The sequence below is a fragment of the Cheilinus undulatus genome, linkage group 20, assembly GCF_018320785.1.
Source record: "Cheilinus undulatus linkage group 20, ASM1832078v1, whole genome shotgun sequence".
Classification (NCBI taxonomy): Eukaryota; Metazoa; Chordata; class Actinopteri; order Labriformes; family Labridae; genus Cheilinus; species Cheilinus undulatus.
Window position 1 is genome coordinate 19,858,144 of NC_054884.1, and position 12,942 is coordinate 19,871,085.

Below are 12,942 nucleotides of genomic sequence, written 5' to 3' on the forward strand. Positions count from 1 at the left end.
TGCACGCATGCCTTCCAATTGATTCTGCAATGATGCGATTTTAAAGTGTGTTTGTTCTGTCCTGCGCCTTCATTTAGATAAGTCTTTGGTCCACACTGCAACATTTTTATTTGAAAATTTAAGTTCTTGAACTTTTATAGTAATCTAGGTTGTGATTTCTGAAGGTTTAGCTCATTTATTCTTTCGCTAATGAATATTAGGTCATTTTCTCAAGATCTTGTGTTATCTCATTTGTTGTTGATAACAGTGCTTGTCTGCCTGTTATAAAAAAGAGTTAAATTCAGTTTTCTTAAGATCTTGAGACATTCACTCATTACCAAGGGAACGCCAGCATTGTTATCCTAAGAAAACAACATGAATAAATTGAAATCTCACAAGAAAAAAACTGAAATGTACTTGGTTTATGGGAGAAAGGAGTAAAATAAAATGGATGAATGGATGTCCGCCAAGCATGTAGGTCAATTATTTAAAACTGAGCTTTTTCAGACATATTTGGACCACATTTAAAAAAACTGATCCCTCTTTGTTGTGAGTGGGCAAGTCTTTTTATATATATTAATATCTATGCCATCCTTCCAACATAATTCTATTTACTGATCAACATCATATGCATTAAGACCCTGCAGTCTGCCATACCCCAGCCATAGGGATGTGTTGTCTATGATCCTCCAGTGCCCTCTAGTGGTATTATGCACAGAAGGGCTGCTGGATATGATAATCTTGTAGGTCAGATAAATAGATGTCAGCACATTTTCCCCCAAATATAAATCAGACAGGCAAAACATTGTACATACGAACTGTCGTCATGATTTTTTTATTAAAGTTGTAGGCCTAGTAAAAAAAAATTGTAATGCCATCCAAATCTCTTTCTTATTGGTGGATTACAGAAAGAGATTAACTGTAAATAAGACAGACTTAATTTGTTTTCTTTCATTTTTTTTTTTCTTGAAAGAGGGTCATGGGTTTTCATCTGCTGGTATGGACATCATTTGACTAAACTACCGGCCACAACATGTCGAACTGTTTATTTCTGGATGCTTTAACATGCAAAAATCTGGTAGCAGCAGTGATCCGACCACCACGAAGGCATACGAGCATGTGGAGCTGCACACTGTCAGGTGAGCTACCATGTTTTCTACAAATGTATGGATGTCGGGTCATGGAATGATAAATAACAGTACTGCTGACGATAAAAGGCGTTTTATAGCAGATTTTGTGCATATTTATTTAAACGTATGTATGTGCATGTAATACCAATATTAAGATATAGAATATAACATGCCTTTCATTTTGAAAGGAAAAAAATATTTTTGTGCTAAGTCCGGCGTTGTCCCAGTTTTTCATGACCTCAAAAAAGGGGAAAAAAAGGGCTTTAGTTACCGGATGTGACGTCAGCTCATGTTCGTCCTTTCCAGAAAAAATGGCAGCTGTTGACATCGACGTGCCGGTGGACACAGAACCTCAAATCCGCACCCCGGAGGACCTTGAACGGTAAAGTTATAAATAATGTCTGTCTCTTGTACTGCTAATTTTTTATAAAATCAACATTAAGTTACTGGACAGAATTATTCCGCGGTTTTCTGAATAGACTCCGAAACAGCGAAGCTATCAGCACGATGACAAGCTAACTAGGCTAGCTTGTTTTGGAGCTGTTATAAATTCTACATTTCATTTTTTTTAGTTTGTATTATTGTCATGCGCGGTGGTTATTGTGGATTAAATACCTGTAAATGGACAACCAATTCTTCATCTGTTAAAGTTTTTACTTTTCGTTACCCAGCATAGGTTACGTTTCACAAGAAAAGACACCATTGTATAAGCGGGTCTTAACGCGCTTCTACATCAATCCAAAATGTAGTGACTCTCGAGGCGCGCTGACTAAAAATGACATATTTTTTTATGGAAAAACATCGAAAGAATAAGAATTTAAATGTTCGGAAACCAGCCTTTTTCATTAGTTAGCAGTTGTTCGTTTCCTTCGAGAAACTTCCGTGGGAGGCAGCCAGATAGCATTAGCTAAACTTGCTGCTCATACCACCAGATAAAGTTACTCGGATTATATAACTATAAAAATGTACAGGGACATCTTGGTTTTCCTTCTCACATAACCAAATTACCTTGCTAATATTGTATTGGGTGTCATATTCATTGACACCAATAAAATGTACCTCTCAGGTTGGATTGCCCTCATTAACATGACACTTTAAATACTATTGGTGTATTTTCATACACGTGACCCATGTTACCTTAGTTGGTATCAGTTTGTTGTAAGTGTTGTTCACTCACATGATTTTAATTTAAAACGTGCCACGTGCCTGGAAGTTATAGTAGACATAATAGCACCTTCCGGTGTTACGGTTAATCGAGTGACCGTGTTAATTGACGACTTTTAGTTGAATGTTGGTTGTCGTAGTAACGGTAGCTGTGGAAAACTTAACGGGTCCTCGCGAATAACTCTGTGAGTCTTTTTTCCTCCAGAGAGATTTATTAGGAATCTATTTTTGCATGGTCAGAAGAATAGCAAGAGGCATTAACGATGGCAGTCTTTGTTTTCAACATATATTGAAATAGGAATCACGACTGCGTTAGAACGAAAAGTCGCCAGTTGACACGGTAGCACATCAAAGCGAAACACCGGATTCAGAATATGCCACATGGTAGTTAATAATAGTTTATACCATTAAACACCAGCTTAAATGAAACTTAATAAGATATGCTGGGTTTAAAACAGTAATCTTTGATGTTGAATACAGCTGCGTCATAACAAGCAGGGTAATGATTTAAGCTAGTTAGCTCTCTAAGCCTACAATAAACAGCAGCAGTAACAGTTAATAACTTTTAAGCTAACAGGCACTTAAATGAAACTGGCATGACATTTTGGGATGTCTGAAACTGCTGGCACCCTCTTCTGAAGCAGGACTGACTTTTTCTTTTAAAGGAAACATTTCATCATTTTTGCATGCAGGGTGGCACTAAAACCCGTCTGGGCGGTTGTGTTAATAGCCTGCTAGGACATGTTAAACATTAATAAGGCAATCAAAAGCAAGTATTTCATACTGATGGATTACATTTAACATGATGCCGTTAAGATTAAGGGTCTGTTTATTTTGCAGCATTTTTAAAATGCTTTAGCCCAGAGAGGGCAGCCTTTGTAGAGCTCCTTTCCTTTTTCAATTGCCTGTTAACACTTGGTGCTTTTGACAAGACTGCAGCAGGTGAATATCACTGCTATGTTTAGTTCTGGACTGAGTGTACCCTGCACTGCTGTCCCACTTCCAGGTGTAACACACCATGGACAAGTATTCACACATGCTGCCCCATTTAAAGGAAATTCTCTAATGGGTACACCAAAACACTTAATATCAGTTTGTTTTTTCCTCAGTGACGGCAAGTAAAAAATCAACACAAGAATATTTGCCCTGGAGACAATCTTGCTTCAGATATCCGTGTAACATGTTAACTTTATGCCTGGACTGTCTGTTATCTTTACAAACTTCTTGATCCACCCTGACGTTGGTGTCTTTCTCTCTATCTCTCCTCCATCCAGGCAAGCTGAAGGCTACAAAGAGCAAGGAAATGCTTTCTACAGTCAGAAAGAATACTCCCAGGCCTTCAACTACTACACTAAGGCCATTGGTGAGCCATTGTTTGCCACTTGGGTGGTTCTGCACAGGAACCGTTGACCAATCTTTGCTGATGTCCTTCTGTTGAGAAATGCTTATGATCTCCTTGTAGTACTTTTTTGATATTAGTCAAAAAAACATACATCAATAAATATCTGAATATCACAGAGTAGTGGGCAACCTAGATACTTGGGGGGTATGGTGTTCAACTGTAAATTCAACAATTTTTATAGTTTTTCTGACCTTTTTGTACCAAACAACGAATAAATTAATTGTAATTGCATGGATGACTCTGTTTCTGATCCCAGGCTCCAGATATTCCTCCTGATATCCCTGGTATAAGTGTCTACATTTCACTTTATGTATGTGACATACAAATTTCTCTATCTGTAGATGCTTGCCCCAAAAATGCCAGTTATTACGGGAACAGGGCAGCCACCCTCATGATGCTCTGTCGCTTCAGAGAGGCCCTAGAAGACTCCCAGCAGGCTGTGCGGCTTGACGACTGTTTTATGAAGGTAAGTTTGAGTAGCATTTTGAAGAGCATGTTCACTCTTGGGTTTTATGACCACTTGTTGTTTCAAAACTGCTTTTAAACTTTCAGGATGAAGAATAAAATGATAAAATAGAACTTTATTAATCCCAAAAGACACTCTTGAGTTTCTAACTCTTCTGTTCTTTTTGACACCTGTTCTCTTCTTGCAGGGTCATCTACGTGAAGGAAAATGCCACTTGTCCTTGGGCAACGCCATGGCAGCCAGCCGCTGCTTTCAGAAGGTTTTGGAGCTTGAACCCGCTAACAGAGAAGCCCAACAGGAGGTGAGGACACAAGAATATTCTGTCATATTATGTCTTCTACGGTAAATGGACTTCTTTACTAAGCACAGTGTTGGACAGCTTAAACTTGACCCTAATGTTGATTTAAAAAGGTGCTGATTACTTATTTTATATTTCAGACTAAGAATGCAACAACTCTACTGGAGTTTGAACGCATGGCAGAGTTCGGCTTCGAAAAAAGAGATTTCAGGAAGGTACTCGATACACTGTGTTTCTGTTTTCAGTCAAGTATAACATATTATCATATAACATAACATTGCTCTTGTAACATAAACTAATAATGAATTTCTTAGGCATGTACACTGGGAACAAAGGCAATGAAATCCCTTGTATGTTCACACATATTCTTCCACTGAAGGTCAAAGAAACACCATAGTCAATTCCAACAGACTTTTGAACACAAATATGCTGAGAATTAATTTGATAGAGCTTCCTAGTTGTCTTTAAGGGGCATTTTCACACAAATCAAGCAGCAATTTGTTATACTGTTGCATTTCAACTTTTGTCCATGTTCACATGGGGGGGATTTACAAGCCAATCAAAGTCTGTAATGAGCGAGAAAAATGCTCTCTGATTGGTCAGTTTCTTGCAGTTGATGAATACACTTATGCTGGCATACAGCTTTAACACTTTGGCCTAGGATAAATACCTTTAAAATAAATATTTCAGAGTCACAAATAAATCTTGCTTAAGATTTAATGGGAAAAAAACCCCACCAGGAGCGAACTTTATTTCATACTTCATATAAAAATAATCTTAACGTGATAATGTTACCAAGTTACATAGTTTGCACTTTTTAAACAGCAGCAGAAGGTGATATTTAGCAATAAATCCCAAAAACAACACAGCAGTTCACAAGAGGGATGGACTCAACATGCTCATCAGCACCATATGTGTCTGTCTGCCAGAGTGTGTGCAACAGTGAGCGTAGGGGACATGAGTGTTTTTTAATGAATTGATCACTCTTTGCGTTATTTTTCCGATAATACATCAATTAATCGAGTGCTCATAGTCTTCCTTGGAGTGATGTCTCAACAGACAACTGACCCTCTGGAAAAGTCAGAGCTATGTCGGTATGAGCACATCAGCCGCACAGACAGTCTGTTTGCGTCTGTCATAGTGTGTGCCAGAGCGAGAAGAGTGTCTGTTCATTAGTTGATCTTGGACTGCATTATTCATCCAAGAGTAAACTAATAGATATAAATGCTGGCTAAGTTTATGTGTTGGAAACAATTAAGTCCATTACCTTTGTAAGTTCTCTCTAAGAGATAGAAGCATGATGAGAGGAGGACAAAACAGTGTGCGCTATTGTTTCTAAAGCTTTTTCAGGTCTGTTTTTTAACATATGTTCCTCTGGCTACGGTAGCTGATTTAATCCAAAAAAGGTCAATGTTTCTTGAGTTAGGTCAGTTGATGTTCTCACCACAAATGAACCGCACCAGAGTGTGAATGGAAGTGGACTGAGATCCACCTTTTCAAGCGGTGTGTACTAGAGTTCAGTGGTCAGCTTTCACACCAGCGCAAATGAAACAAACTAACGCTGCAAATAAACTCAAATTTGTTTGAACTCAGCCAAACAGGTTAGGTGAGGAGGCATTCTTAGATGGGATTAAACAGTTTTTTAATTCTTACTTTTCGTGTTTCCAAGGCCACATCTTTTGGGGGATGCAGCATTTTTGTAACTTTTAAAAACAAGTATGCATCTCATCTTGGTTCAGGTGGTGTTCTGTATGGATCGAGCTTTAGCGGTTGCTTCTGCCTGCCATCGCTTCAAAATCCGCAAAGCTGAGTGTCTGGCTCTGCTGGGACGATATCCAGAGGCCCAGTCTGTTGCCAGGTAGGAACAATTCCCGTAAGGTTGTGTATTTTTCTAATTTATGCAATTTCTTCAAGTCTGTCATCATTTTATGCCTTTCCTCTTGTTGTTTTTTACTTCAGCAGTGTTTATGACTTCTTTGATGTTATTGTGCAGCACTTTGGTAGACTTGAATGTTTTTAAAATGTGCTATATAAATAAAGTGGATTGGATTGGATTTTATATCATTTAAGTGTCCAATATTTTGAATGTCATTGTAAGGTCATATCAGTCTTAGTTCAAAGACGTGTGGATTTGATTTTTATGCTCAGTAGTTGCTCAAAGTTATTCTACTTTTCAGTGATATCCTGCGACTAGATTCCACGAATGCAGATGCGCTTTATGTCCGAGGTTTGTGTCTCTACTATGAGGACTGCATCGATAAAGCCGTGCAGTTCTTTGTCCAGGCTCTGCGCATGGCACCAGACCATGAAAAGGCCCGGCTAGCCTGCAGGGTAACATTATTTTTCTCCTTTTTGAAGTCTCTTTTTACACATGATCGTATACAAGGATGTAAAACAACCCAGACTGCATGGTAAATTCTGCTAGTGCTTGAAATCATCCTACACAATGAATGCTAGGTTTTATCATCACTTTAAGCATTTTGTACTATTGTCTTTATCAAGTAGGTCCCTGTTTTATATGAAATAAGGCACACTCACCCATGTAGGTGGCATACAAGCGACTGCCTGCTCACACAAATCTGCTGTTTGACAGTTGGGGCATTGAAGTGCAACAATAGCTTGTAAAACCTTTCTCTCTTCCTAAATCAGAATGCCAAAGCCTTGAAAGCCAAGAAAGAGGAAGGCAACCAGGCGTTCAAGAACAGCAACTATGAAGCTGCCTACCAGCTGTACACAGAGGCCCTGACGATAGACCCCAACAACATCAAGACCAATGCCAAGCTCTATTGTAACCGAGCCACAGCAGGTGCAAAGGTAAAATCACAAAAACAGACTCATACCTTGGCTCTACCTGCTCAGAATCAACCCTGTACAGTGCTCAGGATCTGGTGTTTCAGTGTGATCAATTCTTCCTCCTCTACAGCTAAGAAAACTTGATCAAGCCATAGAAGATTGCAGCAGTGCAATCAAACTAGATGACACTTACATCAAGGCGTACTTAAGAAGAGCTCAGTGGTATGTAGTTTAGTCACTATGCCTAAATGTATCCAGTTGTTGAGCCTTGTGCAGTTTTAAAAACTTTGATTCACCCATAGTTATATGGACACGGAGCAGTATGAGGAGGCAGTTCGTGACTATGAAAAAGTGTACCAGACAGAAAAAACATCAGGTAAGCTGCTTTAAACACCTTTATTTCATTTTACCTCGTATACTAGCAAGTCTGATGTTTTATTATTACTTTGCCCATCTAGATCACAAACATCTGCTAAAGACGGCCCAGCTAGAGCTCAAAAAAAGCAAGAGGAAAGACTACTACAAAGTGCTCGGGGTCGGCAAGAACGCCACAGAGGATGAGATCAAGAAAGCTTATCGCAAACGCGCCCTTATGCACCACCCAGGTAGCTTCTGCTTTGAGTTCAACATTGTCAGTTTCAGTTTAGTTTTCTGGTTCTTCTTTCATCTCTGTGATATCGTCACCCTGCAGATCGTCACAGTGCAGCGACTCCTGAAGTGCAGAAGGAGGAGGAAAAGAAATTTAAGGAGGTGGGGGAGGCATTCACTGTGCTCTCTGACCCAAAAAAGAAGGTCCGCTACGACAACGGTCATGATTTGGATGATGACGGCTGTTTTGATGGCAGAGGTAATTGTCTTTCTATATTTTCAACCGTAAACCTGCTGATCATAGTTGGGATGAAAGTGAACATATATATGTACTACTTTCTGTTAACATGGTGACACATTCCTCCGGGGCAATCTAACCCAAGCTTCTCTAGTTGTTTGTGGACACATTTTTAAAGCATGCGTTTTATTAAGTCATAAAAAGCAAATTCATTAATGTTAAACATGTGCTGCTTCTGCTTTAAAGGAACCCGCCATAATAAGACAAATACTGACCTTACTGGACTATTATTTATCGGTTTATGCTTATGTTGTACATTGAAATGCTAAATTTAGGATACAAAGTTGAAAAAGTGATTCACAGACTGCCATTTTTTGCAGTGCACTCTGGGTAATGATATCTTCCTATGGACTATCATCCTTAAAACCTTATAATTAAACCTGACTGCAGTTTTAGCAAAAAAAAAAAAAAAAAAACCAAGGAAGAGGTTTCTGTAGTTTAGATAAGGGTGCATTTGGAAACGTGGGAAGAAGAACAATGCAGCCATATGACATCACTACCCAGAGTGCATTGCACAACAATGGTAGCTTATGTCTGAATCAGTTTTGTGTCCTACACTTAAAGTCTGGCATTTCTTTGTAAAGTCTGGATATTAAAAACTCAAATGTCAGTCCAATATGATCAACATGTCTAAATGTGCAGGTTCCCTTTAAAGAATACCAAGTCTGTACTGAAAACAAAACTGTCACAGGTTGTGGTACACATTCAGTGCCACTAGGGGGCACAACACCCCCACACCTTCTTTTGTGTAGCTCATACCTTTTCCTAATATCATGTCAATAATATAATGCATCCCTAATGTCATTTATGAGGTTTAGGAGGTGGTGTATAGAAAATCTTCCACATTTAATTTGTCTGATTACCAGTGCTGTATTTAAAACAACCCTTTATAACGAATTAATGAAATTAAATCCCCAGAAATTATAACATGAGTTCATGAGTGTTTAAAACGGCATCATATTTTATTTACATTAAAAAAAAAGAAAAGAAGAGGTTGCGGACTGCAAATAGTGTCGTATCAGGCATCATAACTTTATTATCTGGAAATCTGAAAATGTCTCAGCTGTATTATTAAACTTCCTTATTAATTTCCTCACAGATTTATGATTAATCTGTATAAACAACTGAAACCGTGTTTAACTTTTCCAATAATCGTCTTGGCATGTTTGTTTCTTGTTTTTTTTTTTTTTTCCTTTTTTTTTTAATCATAAGCTCTACTCTGACGTCAGTTAGGCCCAATAAGTGGAACGCAGTTCTGGTGATCTGTCATTCCCTGTCTCTCTCTGCTGTCAAATAACTTGTATGTCAAACAGCTTGATCCAGTTCCATCCTGCCTTTTTTTGTTTTGGAAGTTATAAAATGCTTTCTTTTGGCACATTCTCGCCAGCTAACCCTGCAATATTTTGCATTTTCTTCCCTCAATAGATTTTGATGCAAACAACATCTTCAGGGCTTTCTTTGGTGGCCATGGTGGTGGATTCAATTTTGATTCCAGCCCAGGTATGTCATGTGACAGTTTGACTCTTTTAAATTCATGAAAGAACAAACAACGACATCTAATTGAAACTCCTGTTTTTCTCCTAAGACTCTGGACCTGGAAATTTCTTCTTCCAGTTTGGCTAAAGGAAGCAGCATGCGGCTAAAACACAGCCCTGCAGAAGATGAAATCAACCTGGACCCACGGTCACCTCCTGGTGCTCAAACTCCTGAGTGTCTCGCAAAAATGTCCTCTTTTTTTCTTTTTCAAGAGGTTTTTGAATTTTGCATTCACTCCTAAATTTACTCCACATGTTAATGCTAATAAAACACAGGGATAATATTTCATAGGGTTCAGTAATTAGTTAATATTGTAAATAAAACATACAGAAGATTTTTTTTTCAAATAGCATGCTCCCTTTTCCAAAATCAAAATGTTAAACAAATTAGAATCTTGTAAAATGTTCCCAACATCACCAAAATGATGAAATGTAAGAAAATGAGGCATCATGGGTCGATTACTTTTAGAGGACATAATGTGGTTTAAGTTTTTAAGATTCTTCTTGACAGCATGTCTCTATAGAACAAGAGTCAGTGTACTGTGAATTCAGTGTCTAATCTGACCTCAGGACAGCCTGTTCAGGACAACTCCAGCCTCATGCCAGTGTGTCCTGGTTTTATTGGCTCACCTGCCAAATATAGAATTGACTTGCAGGGTTTTTTGTTTCTTCACCTTTCTCCATGCTGCATTGTATATTTGACTTGAATGTAAATCGTTTTGTTTCCATAAACATTTCTTTCAGTCTTCCTGTGGTCTATTTATATTTATTATACTGTATATTCTGAAGTTTAAACAGCAGAATGCAAGTGTTAGTCATCTTTCTAGATTCATTTTGTGTAAATGTTTTTCACATCCTCCCTTTTATTCAGATTGTAAATTTCCTCCTTAAATAGGCCAGAATTAGCTTACACTCTCCCGCAGATGTTTCTTTTCTTTAAAGCATGGACCACACATCTGTCCATCTGACCCATCCAAAGTGGTGCCTTACTAGAATAAACAGATCAATAAACCCTCCGAGACACATCCAAAACACAACTTCACTTGTATGGCTTTTTTTTTTCTCTTTCAAAGGAAAATCTCTCTTATGGCCAGTATGTAAAATTCAAAGTGATACTTTAGCCCCTTCACAACATCAAAGACAGAATTTTGTTTCCCTGTCATCGATCACACCCAGTGATCCGACCTCATCATCCACCTTTACCTGTCATGCATGTTCTGTCAGTACAGCCCTTCCCCTACCTGTTCTACCTGTTTTAAAGGGGGACTGATAGTAGGTTGGAAACTTCTGTTCTTAATTGTTGTCACTAATCTATGTATCATTTTTAAAAAGTGTCACAGTATTAACAGGACATGCTTTTCTTATTGTGAAAATAAAGGCTCATCTTTTACTGTAATGCTGGGGTTTTGTTGTATGATTTATTTATTTAATTGGACTTTAATCCTTTACCATTCCACTATAGCTAAGTAAAAGAGTGAAATTTATCCATGTGCTCTGATTCAGGAATTTATGTTTCTTTCTATTTAAAGTAAAGCATCTTTTTAGTAAAGCTCTAAGGAAGTGCTTCATTTTTACCTTATTTGAGTGTCTTATGTAGGTCTGAGTTTTCCCTTCCAAAAATATTGCAGTGTTAAAGATGTGATAACAGGGTGTCTCCAGGGTCTTAAGAATAATTTAAAGTTTACAAATTGTTATAGTGAAAATTAAGGCTTTTTTGAAATATTACAGTCTCAAATACAAGGCAAAAATGTCTCATTTTGTAATCGGTTTTTACTTTTTATATACAGGATGAGAGTTTGTATGCTATACTTTATCACCTACTTTGTGGTATCGAATCAGGGTCTTTTGCCCAATCTCAAAATGCTCCAAGAAAGTCATAAATAAAGTACCAGCATCCTCTCTATCATGTAACATTTTTCTTACAATCAGCACAAAATGTAACTATGTTGCTCATTTTAATTTTACTGTTGGGAATTGAAGATATTATTGGTCTTTAAATGTACAAAGAGGGTCTTGAAAGCAAAGCAAATGTACCATAAAATTATAATTGCTCTATTACCTCATAAAATAATATATAGCTTTGAAGGAGACATTTTTAAAAATGATAATGCTGGTAGTACAGTTGCAATTAGTTGAAATTACATTTAGTGTTCCTGGACCTTAATCTTTAAAGCATTTTTAGCTGACTGCTGAGGTCAGCCCTACAGATGGCTCTGTCTGTATCTGACTGAGTGACTGAGAGCCATACCATACAGAGTTGGGTTTGTTGTACTGAAAGCCCTCTAATAGCTGCCTCCACTGCAAATACCTCAGATATAACTTTAGCATGTCATCCACTTTATTAGAACTGGACCACGTTTCTGTATGAAACAAAGAATGAAAACAACCCTAAAAAGCTTTTCATGTTGGGAAAGATGTTTTCAGTCTTCTGCAAACCTTCTGCGGCATAAGTACTAGTATGTGATAGTTAAGGGGTAAAGGGTTACTGGTTGTGACTGGTTGCATACAAGGCCTGCTAGTAAAGTGATTAGCTATGATGAAGCCACAGTGGTGGTTTTGTCTAAACTGGATAACGTGTCTTTGTTAAAACAAGCGCAGAGAGCAACACAGAAAGCTTTCCATGACAGAAAAGACGTTTTTGCTCTTCTCCCAGTCTGTTAACATGGGTTTCTGATCATTGCAGTGGGCTTGTCCGGTATACCCAGAGCCTTAGATGTGAGCTTGGATGTTGCTGTAGCTGAGAGCCACACTGACAGCTTGTGTTAGCTGAGAAGATGTTTTTGTGCCTCCTGTAGTGATGTATCCCCTTCCCGCAAAAAGAGCACTGAATTTAGTGAGGATATTTTCTCCTCACCATTCTGCTAAATCCAATACCATACACTGCTTTCCACATTATTAAGCAAATTACATTTTTCCTCTTATTTTCCTAAATATTAATGCAAATGACAGAATATTTTTCAAGTCATCGCCATTAGAGCATAATTCAAATGTTTTTGAACAAACTTCATAATGATAATGATTTTTTTTTTAAATAAACCTTAAAATGCACTGTTCCACATTATTATGCAAAACAGAGTTTTAAAAGATTTTATAGTTTGTAAAGAACTGAAAATGGTCATTCATTGAATTTGCAGCATTAGGAGGTAATATTTACTGAAATCAAAAGCTATTTCAATCAAAAACATCTTAACAGGCAAAGTTACATGTTAACATAGGAGCCCCTCTTTGAAACCACCTTCACAATTCCTGCATCCATTGAACTTGTGGGTTTTTGGAGAGTTTCTGCTTG

The 12,942-nt window shown here is 37.8% G+C and overlaps 1 protein-coding gene across 1 annotated transcript; it reads left to right on the plus strand.

The window, feature by feature from the left end:
- Nucleotides 1-1,396: 1,396 nt before the first annotated feature.
- Nucleotides 1,397-11,049, plus strand: LOC121528727 (dnaJ homolog subfamily C member 7-like). Its single transcript, XM_041816292.1, has 14 exons — nt 1,397-1,491; nt 3,548-3,636; nt 4,017-4,141; nt 4,329-4,442; nt 4,580-4,654; nt 6,179-6,297; nt 6,617-6,770; nt 7,089-7,253; nt 7,363-7,454; nt 7,535-7,608; nt 7,691-7,837; nt 7,924-8,079; nt 9,544-9,618; nt 9,704-11,049. The coding sequence occupies exons 1-14, from the start codon at nt 1,421-1,423 to the stop codon at nt 9,739-9,741; spliced, it is 1,494 nt and encodes a 497-aa protein (XP_041672226.1). The 5' UTR covers nt 1,397-1,420; the 3' UTR covers nt 9,742-11,049.
- The last annotated feature ends 1,893 nt before the right edge of the window (nt 11,050-12,942 follow it).